General features: G+C 32.3%; 1 protein-coding gene across 3 annotated transcripts; it reads right to left on the bottom strand.

Moving 5' to 3' along the window:
* Window positions 1-27,467, bottom strand: LOC139517305 (uncharacterized). 3 transcript variants are annotated; one of them, XM_071308224.1, is made up of 5 exons: window positions 27,195-27,467; window positions 12,384-12,414; window positions 11,354-11,497; window positions 2,756-3,001; window positions 1-583 (listed from the first exon to the last, which is right to left on the bottom strand). In XM_071308224.1, exons 1-5 carry the CDS (start codon window positions 27,276-27,278, stop codon window positions 543-545), a joined length of 546 nt encoding a protein of 181 aa, XP_071164325.1. In that variant the 5' UTR covers window positions 27,279-27,467; the 3' UTR covers window positions 1-542. The 3 variants fall into 3 exon arrangements, with proteins under 3 accessions (XP_071164325.1, XP_071164326.1, XP_071164327.1); XM_071308225.1 differs by lacking the exon at window positions 27,195-27,467 and adding an exon at window positions 17,789-18,210; XM_071308226.1 differs by lacking the exon at window positions 27,195-27,467 and adding an exon at window positions 12,510-12,660.
* Between the last annotated feature and the right edge of the window lie 147 nt (window positions 27,468-27,614).

The following is a 27,614-nucleotide window of genomic DNA, read 5'->3' on the forward strand; positions in this document are numbered from 1 at the left end:
TGAGGTGTTAAAGCTTTTGTTTATTATAAATTGTACAAAAAAGTCCCGACTTTGAACCAAACAAGTGATATTTTATTCTTTCTACAACTGTACGCATCTGCTCAACTTGCATAAATTTTCATATATACACATTAACATACATCATGTTGGTGAATGACAATATATAGTTAATAAAGATGAACAGCCATTTCGTGGTACAATGTAGCAATATGAAGAAAAGAAGATTGACTTATTCAAATCGCTGCTGCACTGGATTGCAACACTCACAAACACAAAACAGAAACACATTCCTAGATACCGGTAGTTCGTTGTAATAGAGTATATCGGTGTTTTCCGAATTTACGATTTCATGAAACTGAAACAATTCAAAAGATGTCCCGCTGTTTGCACTTCTTATGTCAGTTGAGTGTCTGGACAACATATATGACGTATAACTTTTAAGGCATTAGGTCACGAATATCATGAATAAGAATGTTGAAGTAGTTGGCTGGTGTGTACTTTTCTTTTTATTCCATATTTCTATCACATTGCTGGTAAAAATATCACATCAAAGGATATTTTGTGCACATCAACTTCACAAATTCTGCAACAAAATGATATATAATTATGTTGATTAATAAAGAAAGAGAAACCACACTGTCTACATTGCTAGTACATAATATCGCGTCGAAAATTTCATTATTGCCTTCACTAATTCTATTTGTATCGCTGCCAGAAAAAGAAATGTCGTGAACGTTTGCTGTACAGATTTACTGTCATTAATTAAATGAAAACACATTTCGTTAATGAACTACTGTTTGGTATTATAATTAACCTCTTCGAACGTGCCAGACAGAAACTTTTTATAATAGTTAGTACTAAGAAACTGTCAACAACTAAGACAAAACAAAAGCTGATAAACTTATCAACACGATGCTTAGAATAACATTACAACGAAGATAGGAACACTTGTGTAAAGAAATAATTGACACAAGTCAGCCAACCGTTTGATTTGGTACACAGGTCTTGCAGTACGTGTGTCTTTGTAACGAACAAATAATTAAAACCGAACCATCACTGAAATAATTTAATTGAATATGCAGTTTGTGTTTCGTCCTTTAAGGTACACCATTGTTAATACCATAGCATTCAAAACAGAAACATAAGATTTGTTATTTTCAAATTTGTTATTGATTTACGGGTAATGAAGTTTTGTTTCTTAATCATTATGTTTGTAATTTGAAGGACTTTGCCATCACTTACGCTTATAAGATAAAATCGCTGGAGATATTATTAAAATTTTGTTTTGTGATTGATTATATTTATTTAATAATAAGTTCATTCGTATTGTAATAATAATTTAATAAGTTCATTCGTATTGTAATATTAATTTAATAATATTAAGTTCATTCGTATTGTAATATTAATTTAATAATAAGTTCATTCGTATTGTAATATTAATTTAATGATAAGTTCATTCGTATTGTAATATTAATTTAATAATAAGTTCATTCGTACTGTAATCATTTTTTTAAATGTTTAAATAGTATTTAGTTCCTAACCATTTAACTAAAATATCATTTGATTTTGAACAACAATTTTTCAAATAGAAAAGTATCGTTAGTGTTTTGCTCCTCAGCAGAACAATTGATAACTAATAGTTTAAGCTAAAGTATAAGATGTTTTAGATTAACATTAATTTGTACAGTTATCACTACAAAAAAACAAAGTAATAAGATTTCACCACAATGAAATATTTAATAATTTAAATTACCCTAAAATAATTTTGTACTCTCAGGAATGTTATTCAGCAGCAACCGACAAAAAAGTATGTTAACTGAAAAGAACGGTGCATGCTGAAATAAACAGTTAATTTCTAACGTGAGCCACCACTACTTCGTGTAGAGTTACACTTAATCGATTAAAGCTGTCCTACATAAGCTTGTGGTTTAATGCTCTGAAACGTTTAACTTATTTGGATTTCCTTATTTTTTATGCTGATACGAGAACTACCTACGTAAGTTTCTATAAAAGAAATTCGTATTGTGCGCATGGTAATAAAATCATAGGTGTGTATTATTTTTGTTAATTTCTTAAATTTAAGTTCTATGTTTTGACGTGTACTTCCATATTCTTAGAAAAAAATCGATTTGCCTAACTACTATTTCACAATTCTATCATTACTTTGGAATCTGACGGTTCTGTCATTGATTGACAGAACAGCCAGAAAGCGAACTAACTGTTATATGCAAACGTTTATACATCAAACCCACAATCGAATCTATATTAAGCGTTACCAAGGGCAAACAAAATACTGATGATCATAAAAGCATGATATTCCGAGAAGTTGGCATTTGATAAAAGATTGAATTTAGCAATTGAAAAACATGTAATGGTTTTGCTCATTGTTGAAGGTCGTACGGTGACCTATAGATGTCAATTTCTGTGTCGTTGTGTAACAAAACGTTCATATAGTTTGATTTTAAATGTAAAATTTATATATGTATGAACATTCCTGACTTCGTGTCTGTTTGAATATGTTATTTGGTTGCAACTTTGGAAAATGTCTCTTAAAACTCTCCAATACTTTTTCTCGGTGCATTCATTAATACCTCATAGTTTTATTGGGGACTCACTTTGTGCTTTAAACTGATGTTCGGCGAAATACATTTTTGAATATGAATTCTGATCAATTGGTGTTTAGTTTGTTTTCATATCCCGATAGTTACAACTGTAATGTAACTTTCGTATGAACTTCTATTTCCAAAAACTTTACCTTCGTAATTCATCCTTCCGTCGTAATCAACATCAACTTCTTTAATCATTTCTTCAACTTCGTCTAATGTTAATTTCTCACCAAGATTCATCATACACAATCTAAGTTCATCAGCGTCAATGTAACCATTGCCATCCCTGTCAAACATTTTAAACGCCTCTTTTAACGCTAGTTCATGATCTTCTTCATCGAGGTCTTTACTCATCACAACCTCTAAAAAGTCTTCAAATTCAACTGAACCCGTTCCTACAAAATATGTGATTCGGATGAATAACGAAATACCTATTTATTCAATTGGCATGACAAATATGATGGCCGAATTAGTTGTTACCGTTCAGTTGTAACTTTTAATGTTTGTTTATAATAGGTATATCTGATTTTATGAAGATAGAAAAGGAAAAATGAAAATAAGGAATGCGTCAAAGAGACAACAACCCGACCAAAAAGCAGAAAGCAGCTCAAGGCAAACAATGGATCTTCAACACAGCGAAAATATCCGCAACCGGATGCAAGCTTCAGCTGACCCCTTAACAAAAATATGTACTAGTTCAGACAAAATGGACGTCACACTAAACTCCGAAACATACAAATAAACAAAAAACAAAAAAAAACAAACATACAAGACAAACAAAGGCCAGATATTTGACTTGAGACAGGCACAAAAATGCAGCGGGGTTAGACATGTTTTAAGAGATACCAATCCTCCTCTATACCTCTAGCCAATGTAAAATAAATAAACACTCAGCATTACGTACAGTAAAACTCAGTTCAAAAGAAGTCCGAGACCGATGTTACAATAGGTAAAAGAAGAAACTAAGCAAAATGACAATGAAACATAAATAAAAAAGGACTAAAAGTAGGTACTGAATTGCCAACTCTTGACCCCAATTACACTGATTGAAAGATGTTTTCATCAGAAATAAATGAACCACAATCCCTCCGAGTAGGAGTTTAGAATCATAACATCGTAAAATGTACGAGAAGAACATAACTCTGATCATGCCAAAATCTGGTTTCAGAAGAAATGTGTTTATTTCCGATGTAAATACCATAAGCCTCGGTCACACCTTACCGGATAGCATGAACGGACGCCTAACGGATGAAAATAAAAGTTGTCTGTTGACAAAATTGTTATACGTTTGGAGTCCGTTGATGTACTGACCGAATAAAAAGGACGTGTAACGAATGCATAACGGACACACACCGGATATGCAACGTACGAGAAACGGAAACGTACCGGACAGAACGGATGTAGAACGTCATCCAACGGACGAGAACCGCATAAAAAAAAAAACACCTAACGGAAGCGTTCCAGATAAAACGGATAAACAAGATAAACGGAAAAATTAAAGACGACAATAAGAATACATATAAATCGCATAACTATTCAAAATGTTTCTGTGTAACTGGTTTTGGTTTGTTCTTCAAAATGCCGCCAAAGGGCAGTGTCTGACCTGAATAAGAGCTGCTTGGTTGTGAAGACCTGCCTTTACTCTAAGATCGATTATGAATAAGAAAAATTCACGAACCTTAAGAAATATGACATACCAATAATTGGCATTTATCCGTTTCAGATCCTTTCATCATCCGTTTTACCCGTTATACGTCCGGTAGAAGTCTGTTTCTCATTCGTTCAACATCCGTTTTATCCGTTAAACGTGCGGTAGAAGTCCGTTGGTGAATTAATCTTCCTGACCTCTAACGGATGTATAACGGACACGTAACGGATACAAAACGGAAACGAAACGGACGAGTACCGTACAAAACGGACGCCTAACGGACGTTCAACGGACATTTTATCCGTTGGACGAACGTTCAAAGTTTTGAACATGCTCAAAATTTTCAACCAGACAGAACGGACGTCGACGGACATGCATCGGATATGGACGCATGTCTAAAGCCTCGGTCACACCTTACCGGATAGCACGAACGGACGACTAACGGATGAAAATAAAAGTTGTCCGTTGACAAAATTGTTATCCGTTGGGAGTCCGTTGATGTACTGAACGAATAAAACGGACGTGTAACGGATGCATAACGGACACACACCGGATATGCAACGTACGAGAAACGGAAACGTACCGGACAGAACGGATGTCAAACGTACATCCAACGGACGAGTACCGCATAAAACGGACACTTAACGGAAGCGTACCGGATAAAACGGATGAACAAGATTTACGGAAAAATCAAAGGCGACAATAATAATACATGTAAATCGCATAAATATTCAAAATGTTTCTGTGTAACTGGTTTTGGTTTGTTCTTCAAAATGCCGCCAAAGGGCATTGTCTGGCCTGAATAAGAACTGCTTGATTGTGAAGACGTGCCTATACTCTAAGATCGATTATGAATTCATGAACCTTATGAAATCTGACATACCAATAATTGGCATTTCTCACGCGAAATTTTCAATTGGCATTTATCCGTTTCAGATCCGTTCATCATCCGTTTTATCCGTTATACGTCCGGTAGAAGTCCGTTTCTCATCCGTTCAACATCCGTTTTATCAGTTTAACGTCCGGTAGAAGTCCGTTGGTGAATTTATCTCCCAGACCTCCAACAGATGTATAACGGACACGTAACGGATACAAAACGGAAACGAAACGGACGAGTACCGTACAAAACGGACGTTCAACGGACATTTTATCCGTTGGACGTCCGTTCAAAGTTTTGAACATGCTCAAAATTTTCCACCGGACAGAACGGACGTCGACGGATAAAACGTACGCTGAACGGACATGCAACGGATATGGACGGACGTCTAACGGATAAGAACGGACGTCTAACGGACATGAACGGATTGAAAAAAAGTTATCCGTTAGGCGTCCGTTCGAGCTATCCGGTAAGGTGTGACCGAGGCTTTACGGATACGAACGGACGTCTAACGGACATGAACGGATTGAAAAAAAGTCATCCGTTAGACGTCCGTTCGGGATATACGAATGTACGAGTGAATCAATATTGATACAAAAAAGTGCTATCTTAAATGACCTGACAACAATATCGTAACTATATCCCTTCTAAATAATTCTGTTCACATGTTTGTTTAACTATTGAGATGAATGACGACATGTTTGTGCATTGTGTGGAATAATACCATACAAGATTGGATGCGATATACCTGAACGTATAAGATATGTGCATGTTGATTTATATTTACGAATGGTGTTCCTATTATCGATGATAAAATTAAGTAAATGTTTGTGATATTGAAAACCTTGATGTAATCGTATTTCAGTAATAAAAAGATTTCTTTTGTAAAAATCCATTACGTTATTACATACACGAGCACAAGATGGTGAAAAGGGAAAGTCTAAAAATGAATAGTTAACAATAGGGATTGACAAATCACCCCTATTATAGTATATTTAGGTATTACACTTCTCGTTAAAGAGACTGAAAACGACACTGCATAAACATATTTTATCGTCGCTATCACCATTAATGTGTCAACTCATTTACGACAGGTTTTCACGGTCTTTGGTCTTAAAATACCAGAAGAATCACTTGATCTGAATATAACGTAACGGTACCCAAATTGCACCGAGTACCCAAATTGCACCTATTTAGCTAGATTTTCTAGAGACTAAACAATTTGTTTTTTTATGATTTGATACTAAGCACATCGGTAAAACTATTTAGATATGCACAAAACGTTCACAGTATCTATCAACAGATGAAGTATTTACTGAAAAAGCAAAATGTACTGAAACGTCGCCATGCGACGTCATCAAAACGTCATCTTTTTAAAATGAGCAAATACAATATGTTACAAGTATCCATTTAAAAAATAATGAAGAGTAAGCATGGACTAATATCCAATTGTTCAAAATATTTAAAGAAATTAAACAAAAGCTTTGTTATTAGACTTTTGACTATGTGAATTTAAGCATGGAAGCAATTTGGGTACTCCTAATTTCAGAATCATTGATGGTTTGGAGGTCAGTTTAGACCAATTTTTCTATGATTCCATATGGAATAAAAATCAAATTGGTGTACCTTTATAATAAAGAAGGATAGGGCTACAAAATAAACACAGAATGGACATTTTTGTCTTCATCATAAAAAAACGTAGATGAAAAACTGTCAAAATAGGTGCAATTTGGGTACCGTCACGTTATATCGATTATCGCCTATTCCCGATTGTAACATTTTGACTGAATGTATTTTCGCATAACGGGTGATGCACGCAAAGCAGGAGACGCTACATACGTCGACCTATCGGTCGTGCAATTATAGTCTATTACATTCTGTTCAGCTCTGAATAAAATTGCATTTCACGGCTTTGTGACGTCAAATACTTTGAACCGGACATATCAACGACGTCATAATGTTTGTACTGACGTTAATAAGTATGACCCAACGATAATAAGTTTGACCCGAACTTATCAATAAACTCATCATAGGAACCAGGATTAAAATTTGTATTTGCGCCAGACGTGCGTTTCGTCTACAAAAGATTCAATAGTGACGCGCAAATAAAAAAAAAAAGATTAAAAGGTTAAATAAAGTACTAAGTTGAAAAGCATACAAACGCCTTCAGGTTAGCTGATGAAACAAAGAAAACGCTCGTTTCTACCATGCAAAATACCCTATTACAAGCCAATAAATCAGTTATCTGGTAGTCTGCTTGTGGGTATTGTAGATTAACAGCTAGTCAACACAATACAAAGCCTTTTTAAACTCGTTCGCTGCGCTTACTCGACAAAAAGTTTCATATTGTGACTTGTAGCTGATATTTTATGATATAAGTACGCAGACAACCTGATAATCTGTACGCATTTTTATTCGAATTTCAAAAAATCAATTCAAACAGATATGAGAAGATCTTACTGGAATTACATCAAGAACATAATATTTGATCGTGTACAGTTACATCAAAACATGAAAAATGAAAGTGCAGGCATTGCAGCATTAAAAAAAGATGGCATGCTTAGTGATAACACCGAAGAAAAGGCCAATATACTAAACAACTAATTTCAGAATGTATTCTCAACAGAAACATCCAGTGAAACAATACCTGACATGGGAATTTATAATCCTCCAAAAATGAGCAACATACAAATTTCAGAGAGAGGCATACTGAAACTCTAATTAAAGATTAACCCACACAAGGCCACAGGGCCAGATGGCACATGGGCGTGTGCTTATAGAACTTAATACTGACATCGCACCCGTAATAACATTAATCTTTGAAAAATCCCTGAACACTGGAAAAATACCTACTGACTGGATGCATTTCAATGTATGCCCAGTATTCAAAAAAGGAGATAAACATAATCCTATCAACTACAGGCCTATATCCCTAACATGCATCCTATGTTAGATCATGGAGTACATATTAGCAAGTAACATCATGGCACATCTAGAAAATAACAACATTCTCATGATCTACATCATGGGTTTCGCTCCTCAAGATCTGGCGAAACCCATTTAGTATCATTCATACAAGAACTGGCAAAATATAGCAATGATAACATTCAACCTGATGTTATTGTGATGGACTTTGCCAAAGCATTTGACAAAGTCCCTCACAAAAGACTACTTTATAAGCTTAAACACTAGTGTTGACAACAAAACATTGAATTGGATAGATGACTTTCTCTCACTTTGCACAACGATATTACTGGAAGGCACCAAATCTGAACAAATACATGTGACATCAGGAGTACTGCAAGGAAAGATCATAGGTCCTAACCTATGCTTGGTGTACATAAACTATCTAAATGAATATATTACACATGGCACTCTAATACTTTTCGCATATGACAGTATTATTTATAAAACCATCAAAAATAAACATGACTCAGAAAAATTACAAGACCTAACAGCAGCAGCAAAGTGGGAAGATGATTGGCTCATGTTCTCCCATCTGGACAAGTGTTCAGTCCTCCAAGTCACAACGAAGAAAATCCCTCTCCCATATGATTACATTTTACATGGGCACACTTTGCAGTAAGAAACATCTACTAAATGTATTGGCTTAAGAATACAAACTGATTTAAATTTCACAAACACATCAAATAACATCACAGCAACTGCAACTACACAACCTAATTTTATCAAAAGAAACCTTAAAGTCAGCTCACATTCAGTTAATAATTAAAAGGCCTATATTTCACTTGTGAGACCAAAGGTAGAGTATGATAGCTGCATCTGGGACCCACATACAAAATCACAAATAGAAATTGTGCAAAGACGAGCAGCCAGGTATAAAAAAGAAGATGTGGTATGATTGCCAATGAGACAACTGAGTAATACACTTGTATCTTTTAAAACAAAATGTTACAAATTTTTCATCAATTGTGCAAATTAATATGCTTTTTCATTATTATTTAAATACAATTGTATATTGTGTATAATATAACTTTATAATACTCTATGTACTTATAAATATGTTATTATTATTTTGAGGACTCTCAGGAAGATTAGTTTTAACTAATGGGATCATCCTCTTGAAATAAAGATTATTTATTTATTTATTTATTTAACTGTCCACAAGAGACCAACATGACACAGACATTAACAACTATAGGTCACCGTACGGCCTTCAACAATGAGCAAAGCCCATACCGCATTGTCAGCTATAAAAGGCCCCGATAAGACACTGTTAAACAATTCAAACGAGAAAACTAACGGCCTTATTTATATTGCCACATCTCTGGAGTAGCAACTGTCAAATACTTTTTTATTTAACAAATAATACCTGTATGACTATTTCAATAGTTTATTTTACAATGTTATGTAAAATACTGTATGTTGTATCAATTATATATGTTATGTGTATATGCCCCCCTGGGGACCTAATTTGGAAAATAAAATTTATCTTATCTTATCTTATCTTATCTTATATTAAAAAATGAAAAAACAAATATGTAACACATAAAACAAAAGACAACCACTGAATAACAGGCTCCTGAGGTATACATGCAATCGATACTATAACACTATCTCTTTGACAAAGTGCTTAATCATCTCAACTGGCCAACGCTTTAACTTAGAAGAATAAGAACAAGACTTAATATATTTTTCTTCAAAATTATACACCACTTAGTATCAATATACTCTTCGAACTTATTAATACAATCAGACAGTCGTACAAAACAAAACACTCACAGTCACTCATCAAGGACAATTATCCAATGGAACCTAAAAAGTTTTACCAGTTGATACTGTCCAATGCACTACAGTTGAAGGCTTCAAAGAACAGATTCCTACATCTGTTTTCAACCAATACTACACCATATAATTATAACCCCTTGTAAATAGTTTTATCTTATATGTACAGTGAAAATCAAAAACAAATTATTTTTTCTTTATTTCTTAATGTAAATATATTGAACAGATATATCATGTTAAAGAGGGGTATTTGTGTAAAATACCAGTCGAGAGAATGTTAAATTTCGCGAGCCGTAAGGCGAGGGAAATTCATTCTCAAGACTGGTATTTTTCGCAAATACCCCTCAAGAACATGCTATATCTGTTTAATTACACCGTATGTCTAAAACGCATTGATGATCGTGACGTTGCAAGCGTCCAGTCGGATAGGGTATTTTTTGGCAAATACCACGGCAGAGAGGGTAAAAAAGGCATATCCTTTTGGCATATACCCCGGCAACGTTAAAAATGAACGATATTCATTTGATAGCAGTAAATTGGTGAAAAATACACTGGCTATCAACCAATCAAAACCCAGGATTCTTACATAAGGTGTAATTAATTTGTAAATCTTACCCACGCATCGGCACATAGTCATCAATATTAGTGTGGAAACTGATAGAAGAAAAGAAGCATTCGGTCTAGCTATTTCGGGTTTATACTTTGATTTGTATCTTCTTAGTGGATTTGAGAGATTTGACAACGTCATGGATATAAAAAAAAAAATTAAAACTAATTGATTCGAATTTATTCTATAATATATATCTATAGTATTGCAACCGGCTTCAAACTTTTGCAAATAAAGAAAAATATTAATATCTAGCAAAATGACCCGATTTAAGAAATTACCCCTTTGACATAACACACCAGTTTAACTAATAAGATGTTTTGACACAAGATGTCACACACACAAATGTATTTTCAAGAGCCCATATTCTATCTTCTATTTTTTTCAAAAGGCAAAGTAAACCGAGGCTTAAAACATACTATTTTTCATTAAATGTTGGCTGTATTTTGCTGTTTATTTGAGAAAAAAGTATTTCTCACTGAGCTTGTTTTAACGTTAAGAATTCCATCAAAAATAATGTTTTACGTGTACTTAAAAAGTGTTGAACCGAAATAAAACCAGACGATTAATTTTGTGAAAATTTTATGTCAGGGTAACTTTTCAGAAAATAAAACCAAATCGCCGATCATGTTCAAATCCATAAAAAATCAAATATATAAAGTTATTCTTAATTTTTTAATAGATTAAAATAGAATGAATCCATGAAAAAATAACAATGATAGTTAAAATACGAAGGTAAAATGTAAATGAAATCTTAGGCAATTAAATTGCGTTTTTACTTTTCAGTTTGCAATCTATAGGTAAAATCTACGCCTGATATTTCAGTAACGACTATTTTGACATCAAACTTTGTAAACTGTTTTACTTACTGTCATGATCGACTTCATCAATCATTTCTTGAATCTCAAGTTCCGTTGGGTTGTGTCCCAAAGATCTCAGTATGACACCTAATTTATGTGTAGATATAACACCATCATGGTCTTTATCGTACAAATTAAACGCTTCTCGATATTCTGTAATATAAAGTTTTAAGATCAAAGTTAATATATTGCAAATAACTTTTGTGTAAAGGTCTTTTATTTGAAATAATGTTTTTAGAATGTCATCAAGCAAGAGGGAAACGTTGTTGAGCTTTAACGTGCATGTAAGATACTTCTGAAGGGTAACTGTATGTTGCTTTCCACTGTTCCGTGGATTTCGGAGTTCCTATTGTCTACTTCCCACTTCTCAGTAGTTACATTACATCTGCCCAATCGTTTAGTGATCAACATATATCTCGAAAAGGTATACATGTAATTGTTCACATTATGCCGACTTCTTACGATGTGCCAACGTCCAAAAATAAGATACACATTTCGCGGATAAATCTTAAAATACCATAATATTCGTCTGATATTTGAGTTAACTGATTCGTGCAATTTCCTCAGGTTTGAGATTTAAACATCGGCTCTTCACTGGTGTGTTTAATTTAAATCCGCCAATTTTTCAAATGCCTGTCCAAAGTCAAAATATTCGTTAGTTGTTGGCTATTGTTTTATTTTATTTTACTGTTGGTAATAATTGAAGATCATTGAGTCTTTGTTCAAATTATTCATATTCCTGTTACGATTTGGGGCAATTCAGTTGTATACTTTTTTTTATTTGAAACAACGATTATTTAATAGATCTGCATCCTCATTAGGAATGATTTAGAAACAAAATTTCTTACAAATACTTTGGTCTAATTTACGCAGTTGTTTAAAAGATTCTAACACTGATTGAACAACAAATGACGACGGATAATTGCAGCAAGAAATCCACCAGGTGTCAAGAAAGACACTATATCTTTGCAATTTGGGTACTGTGAATTAAAAACAAAAGATGAACGACATAAAACATATGTAATTTAAATTTGTTTACCTCGTACTTTATCTTCTTGTATTTGGCTTAGCTGAAGAAGAAAAACAAGAACATACATAAATGTACACTTAAACTTAATATTTTCCGTTTATTTCACGTATTTTCTAATTTCCAATATAATCTTACCTGGGAGAAGAAAAGCAGCTGATGCTTATTCAAAAATGACATTTCACAATTCTGACAGTTTATAAATACTTATCATACGTGTTTATCGCATATGGAAAAATGGACAATTGTTTAATTTTATCACACTCAGGATTAATTGGGCAATTCACCCTCGTAATTACAATATACACGTTGAAATTGATTTTCTCAGTCTATATAGTATACTAAGTATAGCTGGGTTCATTGTCAGAATAAATTATTGTATACAACATCATTCGCCAGTTTGAATAAGCCTTCAAAACTTTAATACTACACATTTGAAAATTAAAAAAAATAGTAAAAAAACTAAAACATGAGTAATATTAGGATAAAATAATTGATATATTTTATTTAAGAGTCACCATTCATTACAGTATATAGTATATATTAAAATCATAAGAACTTAACATTTATAAAAGGATGACAGCCGAAAACGACTTATAAGACACTAGTATTAAACACACAACATTTTAAGTAAACGTAAATAAAACAAAACAAATAGAAATGAATTCTAAATTACACAATGATATTGCAGATTTAACAACAATCCTCTGCAGGGGATTTCAAATTGAAAATAAAATAACCACATTTACTTGAATGATATCAACAGTATTTGTCCAAATTTCATTTTCTGTTTTTTACCATATATTATACACTGTTGGTATATAAGATAATGTTAATGTGAGCTCAATATATGAAAGTACAAATAAGCAGAAGACATTTACAAGGCCGTGCAATAGAACAGTAGGAAATGACTAACAAGTTTCCGACTTATTCCACATACGTTTACTAAAGTCTAGTGGCATAAAAAAAAACATTATATCTTGTACAACAACAAATTGATATTCATCAGTTGGTAGGTCACATTTCATGGAAACGTCCCATTTAATAAAACAGGACGAGAAATATACACTAAGACTTCCGAAAGGTCACATTTAGAATCTGTGTGAGGGTGTTGGTTTCATCTCATGTTAGCCAGAAATGAATATTAGTAATCGAACTTAACAAATATAAAGACATTTAAATATTTCATTATGATTAATCTCATTCATTGGGTTAAACAGAAGTTATAAATTAAGATTTGTATTACAATTTAAGCATATATTTTTTTCCATTTGAAATATTGCACTGAAAACATGTACGTGTATACCCACAGATAACTGCCGACAATAACGTTTATACAATAACTTGTATTTAATTGTTAGTATTTTTATAATGATACCATTGATATTTTCTAGCATGCATTTAGTATGCCTGTACTACTGTGATCAATACAATATGAACGTTTTCAATAATTTTACTACAGCTACATTCGTCATAATTATTCCTATGCTTTTAAAAATTGTGTGTGCAAATTCCCCAGCTAGAAGGAAAAGGAAAGATTATCAATGTATGCTAAGATAATTGAGCTCATTTAATTTTTTGATAATTCATCCTTGCCAAATGTTTTAAATAGTATCTAATATTTAATATCAAATATAAGCTTACAAAATCATTAATTCAAAGTACAATTTGAAGCTTCGTTAAATTCCTAAAAAAAGTAGGAACTAGAATATATTTTATCATTATTCAAAAATGTTCATTTATACAAAATATACTTACAGTGCCCGAATGAAATACTACTAAATTAAGGCAACCGTAGTATACCGGTGTTCAAAAGTCAAAACTCAAACAAACATAGAAACGATCTATTTGATAATAACTGCCATATTCTTGACTTGGAACAGGACATTTAAGAAAAATGGTTGTTTGAACCTGGTTTAATGGCTAGCCAAACCACCTGGTTTATGACAATATTTAAAAAAATAACGCTAAAATGAAACACTACGTGTCAGAAATACAGCTCAAAAACACGCAAGATCATTCACTACGGAGAAACGCTTAAACAAATAATATAAAAGTCGAGACAACATACAAGCCTCTCTTTTTTTTTTTGTCAAAGTACTGTTTAATTTCTCAACTTCTGTTTACGACACGATTGAAACAATCTTTTTTCTGTATTGAAATGTTGTATGCAAGTTAACTTGCATTGCACAAGACCTAGTTTTGGTACCGTACATGTTTTACATTGTCTTATCGGGGCCTATTATAGCTGACTATGCGTAATGGGCTTTGCTCATTGTTGAAGGCCGTACGGTGACCTATAGTTGTTAATGTCTGTGTCATTTTGGTCTTTTGTGGATAGTTGTTTCATTGGCAATCATACCACATCTTCTTTTTTATATGACGTTGCATTTTGATATTTACCCGAAAAATGAAACAGCCTACTTTCGATTGTAAGAAGACATGTTTTTGATAAATTATGCTCTATTTCTCTACAGGTTCTATCGAACATTAAGCATTCCTTTTCTATACAGGGCTCAATGACACAAAACACAACAATTCTGTGGGATGAAAATTTCCAACATTCAGTCGTTTAATAATGCAGCAAAAACCTTTACAAGTGAACGGTTGAATGACAGGTGTTACGTAAATAGCAGTCCTTATCACATTCTTGTATCTAGAAGTACGTTCAGCCTGTACAATCTACAAAATACATTAACACATAATATATAAATCCGTTCTCAACTATATGAATAAAACAAAATGTTATGATATTGATGTGTAGATTTGCATTTATTTATTTTTTATACGATTCGGAAAAGCTGGTTGAATTTATGTAAAAGACAGTACAAATTAGAAACAATTAAACTCAACAGACCTTCACAGCAATATGCAATTGAAAATGTAAAAGAGATTGAATGCAAACCGTCAAATGATTTTAAATTCCCTATCAGAAGGCACGTGTTTGTACAGCAAGAAATCGTTACTGATAACAAGACTCATTTGTTGTTAAAGGACGCACGTTTTTGTACTTTTTGCTTTCTTTCAGTATAAGAAGATTTTATAAATGACAACCAATAAACGTTTTTCGACCTTTATACAAAAAATTTAAAATTACTCGTTCTCATACTCGTTTGTGTCTTAACATAGTTTAATGTTATCAAAATATTAAAGATAGTACCTCACTTGTTTGTTGGTTTTTCTAGGCAATGGCAGTACAGTGTCCTGTGACGCAACAGAAGTAACAAATTTCTTTGGCAAATTGCCCATCTTTCTGTGCACTAGACATTGTAGTGCTAGATCTTGATACAAGAATATTGGTATTGTTTATCTGTGTTGCATCTTGCTGTTTCATCTGGTTCACTAAAGCCACAACAGTGGTTTTCTGGAGCAAATTTTTTTGGACACTCATAATAAACTTCTATATATATTGTTCATATAGGCCTGGTTTCGTATCCGGCACTCATCATCATAGTCCTCAGTAAAAGGTTGACTTTCATACTCAATGACGCTGTCCCAAACACGTGTTTCGCCAATCTTGATAGTTTTGTTGCAAGCGGCATTATCTTGATGGACTTTTTCTACAGTTTGATAGCGATTTTCAATTTCACAACTGCATTGTCTTTTGTAGATGCGCCTTGAGGCAATTTTGGATTTCCTCGTCAGACATGACGAAACATAAAGCCAAATAGAACTTAACAGCGATGAAATTTCCACGTGTAAACTGGTTGACTGATTTAAATTCCCAATAAGAATGTACGGGTGGATACATTTGAAAAACAACAAAACATAACGGGACATATAATACGACCTCGTAACAATAAATAATGTTATGTGAATGTCATTATTTTGTTTTTTCGGTATTGTTTTTCTTGTACCTATGTTATTGAGGGCTGTGACACCAATATTATAGGCTTTTTTAAATGTTTTTTTTTATTCAGAATTCGTATCTACACCTTCTATCTGTTGATTCCGCTGATATCGACACAAAAGTAGATTGATTACTTACATCTTTGAAATCATCATAATGTCCACTTATGTGTCCAGAGTCAGAAACATCGCATGTTCAGTTTTATTTCGTGGGTTTATCTTGAATGTTTTGATGGAGATACATGTAGAACGGTCAGAGGTCTATACTTTTTGAGCATTTATGGTTTGGTGTCTAACTGCAAAATATTGCATCATCTCATTTATTTAATTATTCCTAACGTTTAAATGTGATATTTGTTTAGTTATAGTCTTCACAGAGACGAAATCGCATACATTCACCACAAAAGATATGTTGGAATTCATTCTGACTACCGATGATTTATCAAACAATAAGCCATAAGACAGGCTTTTAAACGCTTGAATTATTGATAGTATTATGAAATTAATTCAATTCAATTTAGTCAAAACGGTTATTTCGATCTTAACATTGTCTGAACCTAAAATTGTTTAGACTACTGAAGAGTTCCAGTAATTTTTAAGATATTTTCTAATTGTAAATTCAGTTCCCTTGCAGTCGAATTAGTTTTGTTAAGTACATTTCATGCGGTTCAGTATATTTTTGTTTTGTACAGGAAAAAAACAAGCTACTGAACAATCTGAAAACAGTCTGAACAGATCTTGATAGACAGCAAGTGAAGTGCTGAATTTACCTCAGTGACTGAAAAAAAGCCTAAACATAGCTTACTTACTGAGTGAGCAGTCTTTTTAGACTTGTTCAGATCAAAATGGCAGTTTCCGTTCAAAATCAATTTACTGGTAAAAAGGTGTGTTTTACATTAGAAAAAGAAGATGTAGTATGATTACCAATGCGACAACTATCTAAAGTTGAAGTGAAGTGGATGAGATTCAAGCCACACAAAAAGAACAGCATCAATGCTTTGCCAGAAATGTTTCCTGTCGGTCAATAATAAGGAACCCACTGAAGTAAGCATTGGGTGAATTCCCATCCGTATGACGAATCAAAACATAATCCCTCACCTTTGTTCTTCGTTTGCCAAAAAAAAAAATAACAAAAGGAAAAATATAGACGTGATGGTATGGTCACCATGGTCACAGTCTAAAAGTTAAAAGTAGTCCTTTTTAAAATGTTCTATCTTTTTCATGTGATAGTATACATGATTGTAGAATATGTATAAAGACTTTAATCTGAATAAGAAGGCCTGATATGTTAATGACAAAAATTGACTTACAGCTTTAACCAGGAAGTGAAAAAAAATACTCTGTTTTTATTCAAATCATCAATGATTTCTCTTTGGTGTCGGTAATTTTTCAAGAATTTCTTAAGGAACTACCAAAATGGGGCAAAGTTTTAAGATAAGAATAATTCTCTATTCGAATTAACAAAATTAAGGAACTGAATGGAAAAAGAAAAGAGAAATGACTGGGACCCGATTCCAGATCCAAATTACACTGATAACAAAACGGTCGGTAAATGTGTTACTACTTACCACCGAGTTTGCATTCCATTTATGTCCTTCATCTTTTGATGCCATATTATATCTTTATCCATATCTATAAACACACACACGGTAGTGATATTTTGTCCATCACACAACCTTACACACAAGTAGTGTCATCTGAGGAGATGCATATAATTATTTTAGGTACAGACGCTCTAGTGTGTATGACAAACAATAATTACATTAAATATTATCTGCATACGTCAGTTCGAACTTATTTTTAGAAAGTTTTCATGGCTTTCTGTGTTGTCATCCAAAATAAACAAATTATAAATACGAGTTAATTACCTCATGCAAAAACCATGATACATGTTTTAAGAATAAAAACAATATCAGCCGCGCAGTGCTCATTCGAACTTGCATGACAGTTAAGATACGAGTCTTGTTTTCGTTTTGCCATGAATGCAGCTAGATTTAAATCTGTTTACTTAACACTTTGTATATACGTTTTGATTTTTTCACTCAGCCTTGATTACTTCAACTGATGGAATATTTAATATAGTATTATGGTTAATATATCATATGAAAGCTGTACTGGGGAAGTACAACCAAAGTAAATGTATGATCTGTAAATGAAAAGTGCAGTTCATTTATTTGTTTTCATACAATAAAAACAATGAAAGGATCGACCCTTAATTGACAAAAATGTATGACCATGTATGACCATGCATTTGCCGCTTTATTTGACAAGGAAGTTGCAATCCATATCGTCTGTACGTTTTGTTGAATTATAATGAAAATATTAAAAAATCCATATGCATTAAGTTGTATTTGAAAGAAAACATATGGATATGTTGGTTAATGGTTTTAAATGTCCTTCGTCGTTCAATTTAATAATGAATACTATACATTTGTCAGTTAACAATGCATTTTTGCAGTATTTAAGCATTGATTTAATCAGAATATATGCAGAATGTCGTTAACTATCAGTCTCTATGAAACCACGAACTAGTGTAGTGGTTGAAAGACTTTCAAAAGTATTTCCTACTTTCGATATGATGCTGCCGGTGAAAGTAGTACGTGAGAGAGTGATAATTAAACGTGTTGTTTTCAATTTTTTACATCACTGTGTCCGATACCTCTGCTGGTGGATTTTTTAAATAAAAACGACAAGCTTTATTTTAAAAAAGGTTGTCCCGCGTAACATATTTCATTTATTGTAACCAATCAACTATGATTTTCGTCAAAACTATTTAATATTTTGAAAAACGTTTTTTTTCTTTTATTAAACAGAATGGTTCCTTCAGTCTTTGATGCATTTTTTATGACGTTATGATGACATCATACAAAATGTAGAAAAAAACCACGTTCCATACTACAAGGGCAAATCTGTCCCGCGGGGGAAAAAAATTGGGATTCCAGATTTGAGAATCAAAAAACATTTATCTAATGAAAAAACTTTAGTATTTGTATTTACTAAATCAATGTTAATTTGCTTAATTTTATGAATTTAAAGACAAATATCCTGAAAAATGATATATGGTAATTTGTGAGCGATTTTTCAAAGGCTTACAAGTTTGTCGCACCGCCATTTTTTGACGTAAAAACGAACTCAACTCAAATCTACGTCAATTGTTTGCTTATCACTGCTCTTATAATGGTAGAACTTTATGATTTTTTTAAATGTTATTTTTCTTAAATTTTCAAAAAAATAAAATACATCAATTTTCGATAAGTAGTTAAAAAGCACCGTCGATTTTGCGGAGTCTTACAAGAATGTCGCACTTGCTTAAAAACAACGTTTCAGTCGAATTTTCAGTTTGAACGTTACGAAATATTCGCGACGTGGTGTTACGCTTGTAAACATGTACGAACATCGCGCGTAACTTCTAGGCATATCGTGCTATTTTATTATTTTTTTATGTACATTGTATATATGTTTATAAAGGGGAATTAGTTTATGTCATACTATTTTCCTTAGACAAATATTACAAGATCATCACTACATTTCTCATCAATAAAAACTGGCCGCCCCGAAATAGCCTAAATGCGGTGCTTAAAAGTGGCGTTCAAACACCAAAAATCAATCAATCACTACATTTTTTAAAACAGCTCGTTTGATTGAATTTCTTATATTGTAACTTCTGTTTAGTGAAAAGGTTATTTATTCCCTTATGTCTGTGGTTTATTTTGTAAATAAGCGTTCTGACAAGTTCATGTAGTCTCTTTTCAATTTGTTTTTAACCCCACATTTTATTTTTAACAATCAGCTTAATTAACAGGCCTACCGATCTGTTGGCAATCATACCACATCTTCTTTTTCTTATATCTACCGATCGTGTATCATCTTGTTAAAATTTGAAAACATAACCGATCAAGTGTCGGTTTACCAAGTTATGGCCGTTAACATTGGCTCTTGTATGTTATTATTAATTTTAGTGTTTACATATGTGCGTGGTAGTAATGTTAAGTATTGGCATTAATTGATATGGTACAGGAATGAAGAAACTGTCTTGCATGATTATCTAACAAACGTTGAGATACAACTGCATACTGCATATAGCTAAATAGTTCTGTCAGATATAACAGAAGGAGGTATTCTTTTTATATTCAAGTACAAAATATTGACCTAGTCTCATATAAAAGACAAAAAATACTCCCATTCCCATTCATTTGACACGATAAAGCCGCTTGATGCATTAAATTTATCTGGTTTGAGTAATTGTTATGCTGTCGTTATATCAAGATAAGTAGATGTGGTATGATTGCCAATGAGACAACCCTCCACAAGAAGCCAAATGGCACATAAATTAACTACTAGTATATATATGTCACCGACTTGTAGTCACGAAATAGCCAATAGTGGTGAAAAGGGCATAAACACCAAAAACAATCAATCTTCATTCCGAATATACAACTTTAAAATCTAAATGTATGAACCATTGTTCTGTGCGTGTTTATCATAGTCATATTACATTTTAATGAAATAACTACTAATTATGCAGCATAACGGACAACTCATTTGTTTGGCTCGCTTTAAAATTAGAAATAGTGTCTCTGTTTCGTTGCAATTTTTTTGGTATTTAGGGGAAATGATAACATTTTATTTTGAATTGTGTTTTTATTTCAATTTGGTTTTATTGTTATTAAACACTGGTCTTCTGACTATAAATATAGTCAAACAAAAATCTCGATTCATCATTCAAGTTTGCGTTTTCTTAATCTTAAGGTAGCACAATACAAAGATTTTTCATCCCCAATCAGACATCTTTTAACTGATGTAATTCCACTCATCTTTCTTTAAATTTTATAAATGAGGTACCAAAAGAAAGAAGAAGGATTAATCTTTCAAATTGTGATAATTTCATTATGACATAATTATTACATCATTAACTGTTATGTAATTAGTTGCCATATTGTGATGTATATACTTGAATGAATTTAGCTTCTTTGTTATTCATAGCATCCCAAAATATTTTATAGATTCTTGCACAACACAGTTTGACCTCCAAAACTGTGTGTCTCAGTTTTTTCTTATTGTATTTCATTCTCTCATAAATCTTCAATGAGGTTTGCAACATCAATTCATAAGAGACCACTAAATTCAATTGGGTATAAAATTTGTTCTGTTGATGTTTTTGGAAATCTGAGACACAGTTTTGGAGGTCAAGCTGTGTTGTACAAGAATCTATTTTTTGGGATGCTATGAAGAACAAAGAAGCTAAATTAATTCAAGTGTGGACATCAAAATATAGCAACTAATTACATAATAATTAATTATGTAATAATTATGTCATAATGTAATTATTACAACTTGAAAGATTAATCTTTTTTCTTTCTTTTGGTACCTCATTTATAAAATATAAAGAAAGATGAAATGAATTACACCAGTTTAAAGTTGTCTGATTGGGAGTGACAAAATCTTTGTATTCTGCTACCTTAATTGGGTTTTCAAAAGTACAACAGTTATAGACAATTATTAATACTGTTCTAAAACTTTGAAGAGAGGTGTCAAAATTGAAAGTCACAATTTTTAACAACTTTTGCAAATGGTCTATTTAAAAAATGTATACTACGCAAACAACTGACGAAGTGAGAAATCTGATGGCATAATTGGTTTCATATGAACAGATAACTAACTTTTAGCTAATACATGAAAATTAAATTGGTAAGGGCACTTTTAACCTCTGAAATTGTTATTAATTTTTAATTAGTTTTTTATTAACTTCAACATCCTTTAAGACAATAACGTTGTTAATTTCTGATCATATAAAGCAATTCTCTATAATACCAAAATTGGGCTCTTAAAGTTTTATCCCCATCAATCATAATTGAAGTGTTGACAAACTTCCACTGAATATTCCCGAAATCCACTTATTTTTTTACAAGTGTATCGATATTTATACAATAATCCGTGTAAAAATCTACAAAATAAAAGGAAAATTACTGTAAGCTCTTTTCGTATTAATTATCCGAGAGTCCTTTCTTTGTCGTTGGAATTATTTTACCATAATGTATCTCCCCAAACTTTGCAAAAGCACAAACACTGCGTATGATGTATATAGCCAATAAATAAAATAACGAAGTTGTTGACATAGCAACATTATGAACTTTGTTTACATAAAACTCATATAACCTGCTGTTCTCTTCTTGTGTTAAGTGCTTAAGAAAACATCACTTGTGTGCCATGGTATCACTACTTTTGTTATTGTTTACAGCTCCTCCTTATTTAATCCACTTTGTTTTGGTTATTCGTCCGAAAGAGATGGCTTTATTCTCCATACTCAATTGTATCTTAGAAGATCATTCTACTCTCCATTTGAACCGTACTTTGTAATTTTGCAACAGAAATAATTTACATGTTCATGTACATTTTTTGTATGTAGCACGAAAAACAGTCACTTACAACTAATTTTTACAGTTTGTGTTTATGCTGTGTTATAACACCACTTTCCTAGGTTATGTGAGGGCTAAGCGCTTACAAACATGCTTACTACCGTGACATTTTTATGTTTCTATCTTAATTCAGGAGCCTGAAATTAAGGAGTTGTCATTGGTTAATGTCTTTCATACTTTTCTTTGAAAATTGTATTCTACAGATTAGGCCACTAGTTGTCTGGTTTGAATTGTTTAACATTTTTCATGTCGGGTCACTTTACACCTGACTATATAGTACGACTGAATCGCATTGTTAAATACCATACGAAGACATATAAATGCTGTTATATTCTTCAATTGAACTCTTGTGGACAGTTGTCTCATTGGAGTTCATACCACATATCTGCATTGTTTTTTGTGTTGCTTTAGTTCCAGAGTTATGTCACTTGAATTATTTCAAAATATGACGAACACTCAAATATAACTTCTCATATAATCATGTAAAAAAACGTTTGTTGCCAATTCAATGCACAAATCATTCTAGTCATAAATTCTCTTAGCATGCTTTGGATAGTTTTACCCTATAACAGATTCGACCAGTTACTACCTAGAACTGTTTTGTGACAGTAATATCTTATTCATAGAACAGATTATGACAGTTCTGTCCCCAGTACGCTTTATTTATTTGGTTTGTTTATAATCTTTATTTTATATTATGTCTGTTTATTTCAGATTTCATCTTCACTATTTCAAAGAAAATATTCTATAAGAATGTTGTTGACTTTAAAAATCATTTAAAAATCATCTCTCAAATATAGAGTCACATAAAGTATTACTTGATAAGATTTTAAAGAAACAACTAATTCCTATTACTAGTAAAAGAAGTGAAATAACTTATTTAAGTATAATGATATTTACTATTATAATTTCGTTATTATTTTTATTGGACACAGCATAGATGTAATACATTACATCTATGGACACAGCAACCCTCCATATTCTGAATAGTTCAACATTTTGTTAACAGTAAATTTACAGTAAATGAACACATCAATGAAATTTCATGTAGGCACAGAAGTGCTGACTTCTTTGTTGGTGATACCCTGGGGGACCACACATTCACCAGCAGTGTTATCGACCCGGTGATTGTAAAAACTCCTCAAATATACGAACGTCATCATTTCGTATGTCAGTTGTGTCTTTCGTGTACACAACTCATGAGTAGCAAATATATTTCTTTTTATTATTACCTAATTATATATAGAAATAATGGCAACAGTAGTATACCGGTGTTCAAAATTCATAAATTGATTCAGAAAAAAAAACACGAGTTAGAAATAAAAAAAAAACCTTGATCACGGGGAGCTTCTCTAATTTACGTCATTTACAAATTGTCTACCTCCTGGCATGTCTACCATGGGATGAATTCTGACTATTCTACCCTAAACCACACATGTGAGGAACAAACATAAATACTTAATGTAGTCGGGGATTTTACATTGTAAGTGTAGTTATTTACACGACTGTTTTATTTATTTTGTAGATATCAATCTTATAAGATATCAAACTTATTATGACAGCTAGCCATGTAGAACGTGCTTTACTATTGATTCTCTTTGTTTCGAATGTATATTGTACATGAACATGTATAATGTATAATGTATAACAGCGCTCATTTTTTATATAGTTACTCAGAAAAAGTTCACAAAACTCCTCACAAATATACATGTAGATTTATTTCGTCTTCAAGCCACTGTTCCACTAATAAACTATATATTCTACTTACTAGTACACTTGGTACAATCAAAAACCTGGTAATAAATTGTTCAAATAAGGTCTTTGAAAATAATGGTTACATTGGTGATTTCGAATCTGTTCAAAGTTTTGATTTATCTACCCTATATACCATTTTGCCTCATTATCTTATTAAGAAAAATTCACACACCCAATTAAATTGGCATTTAAAAAGTCGGAATGCGAATACATATGTTCACACTGTTTTATGTCATTTTTTAGTAACAACAAACAAAAGAACTATGTCATTTGAACCTGCTTTGATACTATAACTGCCCTTGAATTTTTACTAGATAACATTTTTGTTCGCTATGGAGATTCTGTATATCGTCAGGTTATCGGAATTCCCATGGGGAATAACTGTGCACAACTTATTGCGGAGGTTGTTTTTGTATTGTTATGAGTAAAACCACCAAAGACCCATCGAAACAACATATGATGGCTCTGAATATAGTTACGATACTGATTTCAGGTCATTAAGGATTGTATATTTTCATATTAATATTGATTCACTCATAGGGTCTTTGCATCGGAAATAAACACATGTATTCTTAAACCAGTTGTTGGCATGATACGGGTTATGTTCTTCTCATATATCTTATGATGGTATGATACTAAACCCCTAATGTGAGGGATTGTACTTGATTTCCATATGATGAAGACATAATCTTTCACTCTTTCAATCAGTGTAAGTGAGGTCTTGAGCTGGCATGTTCGTAACTGCTTAGTAGTCCTTTGTTAATTTATGTATCATTATCATTTTTCTTAGTTTCTTCTGATACCTATTCTGACATCGGACTCAGCCATCTTTTTAAACTGAGTTTTACTGTGCCTATTATTATGCGTGTGTTTATAATTAATTCTACATTGGCTAGAGGTATAGGGGTTGAGATATCACAAAAAATGTTTAACCCCGCCACAGTTGTGCGGCTGTCCCAAATCAGGAGCCTCTGGTCTTTTGTTAGTCTTGTATATGTTTTTTTAAATTTAAGTTCATTTATATGTTTGGAGTTTAGTGTGACGTCTATTTTTCACTGAACTAGTACACAATCTTAATTAGGGGCCAGCTGATGACCACCACCGGGTTCGGGAATTTCTCGCTGCGTTGAAGACCGATTTCTGGCCTTCGGCTTTTTTCTGATCTTTGGTCGGGTTGTTATTTCTTTGACATATTCCCCATTTCAATTCTCAATTTTATATTTAACATTCTATATTTAATGAAGCTGGAGCATCCATTACCTTTAGACTACATATGTTTTGTTGTGCCAGGAATAATTATAATAACTATTAAATTACTGGCGCATTTACGTGCAAGTCTCAAATTAGATTAAAAGAAAAGAATCGTTTAAGGTCCTCTATTTGTTAACTTAGAGTGATCCTTTTATTCAATAGTTATTACCTGAATTTGAGCATCGATATTCGAAATTCCTGCAATATCTTAAACAAACTATGAAAAAAAAATCTTTTTAGTTAGTGGCAAAATGTAAAGGCATTGATATTTTAGTCTAATTAAAATATTGAAAAATATAGAACGGATAACTTACAATTTGTTAATTTAGGGTCAATCACCTATTAATATGAAATTGCATCAATTGGCAAGAGCTATTTGGACAAATTTCCAACACGACTAATGTCGTCGAAACATATATCCTTACATTCACTACATACACTGAGACAAAAAAACTAACAGATCTTTTTATGTTTTTAAAGAAACGAAATTGTTCTTAAACAGTTTTGAAAATGATATGGTTCATCGAAAAGATTAAATTAAGATTTTGTTTTATCTTTTTATCAATGATGTTCATGTAGTGACGTCTCCGGCCTCTTCTTATGTTTAGACCAAATGATTTTAATATTATCCAAAACTATCAATCTGTTTAATTCGTCGCAAGCATTTATTTGCCACAAACTTTTTTTAAAAAGTTACAGTACAATTAGAAAGTTGATGCTGTCAGCTGTCGCGACCTCCATACACTACGTGTGTGTTCTTGCTTATACATTTTACACGTACTAATGTATCGGTTAACCAAGTGGTAATCAACCATGTGGTCATATTTTAAGAACAAAACACAAGGGAATTCTTTTAAATTTATACAATTAATATGAATTAATTTTCTTATCAATGAACAATCGACTTCTTGTACATCCTGTTATCTTCATGCATAAGAATACATGCATCTGGGAATTCCATGGAATCAAAGAGCACAAACAAGTACAACTGATAGCCCCCTGTTATTAACTCCCAGAGTACAAGTATAACAAACGAAAAGACTTTCATTTAAAGGAGCCAAAATAAAATATAATTTCATAAAAATATCCAATAAAATTTTAAGGATAATGTGAATTATTTCTCCTTACTTCCATTCTTAACAACAAACATCATCTGAAATATATTCGCATGTCCAAAATGAATATTAACAAACAAGTAAACTACAGACTTATTCCAATAGGACATTCACTAAATTATATTTCGAATCTAGAAAATAAAATTTATAAATATTGAGTCCCAAATCTCAAATATCAAACTTCAAATAGCCAAATAAGAATTGAATTTTAAATACTAATGTCGGATTTGATAGGCCGTAATAAAATACACAAAAAAATGTTCGCATGGACAAATATACTTATTCCTATGTTGTCAGTTAGGTCTTTATCCGTTGTAAACTTAATGAAAAAAATGTTCTGGTAAAATTCATTATGAAATGGAGAGTCAATGGATTAGACAACGACAATGAATTAGTATATTTGTAGGGTTGATGCAAGGTCATTCCAATTTACTTACTATCATTTTATGGAACATTTCAGTATGTTCCTTGCTACTAGCCGTTGCATCCAACTGAAATCCCACTGCATTGTGTGTGTTCATTCCGAAGACATTTAAAATTCAAATTATAACAAAAGCAAAGAAACGGCAATGATTTCACACTATATCTACGTGCACGAGATCTCTAGAATCGATACTATGTATACACTGACCAATGCTATTAATGATAATGAACGAGTTGCATCTCTGTTTTGAATTAGATGCATCGACAATATTAGAGAGAACAGTCATAACTTATAACCCTCCTGCTAATTACCATGCATGCCAGTAGTTTTTTAATTACCTTACAAGTAATTGTATATACAATATACTGTATTAAGTAGGGTAATTGGAAGAAAGAGCCACAAAGTGGAGACATTTTGGGAAAACACAACTGTG

Source organism: Mytilus edulis, chromosome 3 (genome assembly GCF_963676685.1).
Source record: "Mytilus edulis chromosome 3, xbMytEdul2.2, whole genome shotgun sequence".
Classification (NCBI taxonomy): Eukaryota; Metazoa; Mollusca; class Bivalvia; order Mytilida; family Mytilidae; genus Mytilus; species Mytilus edulis.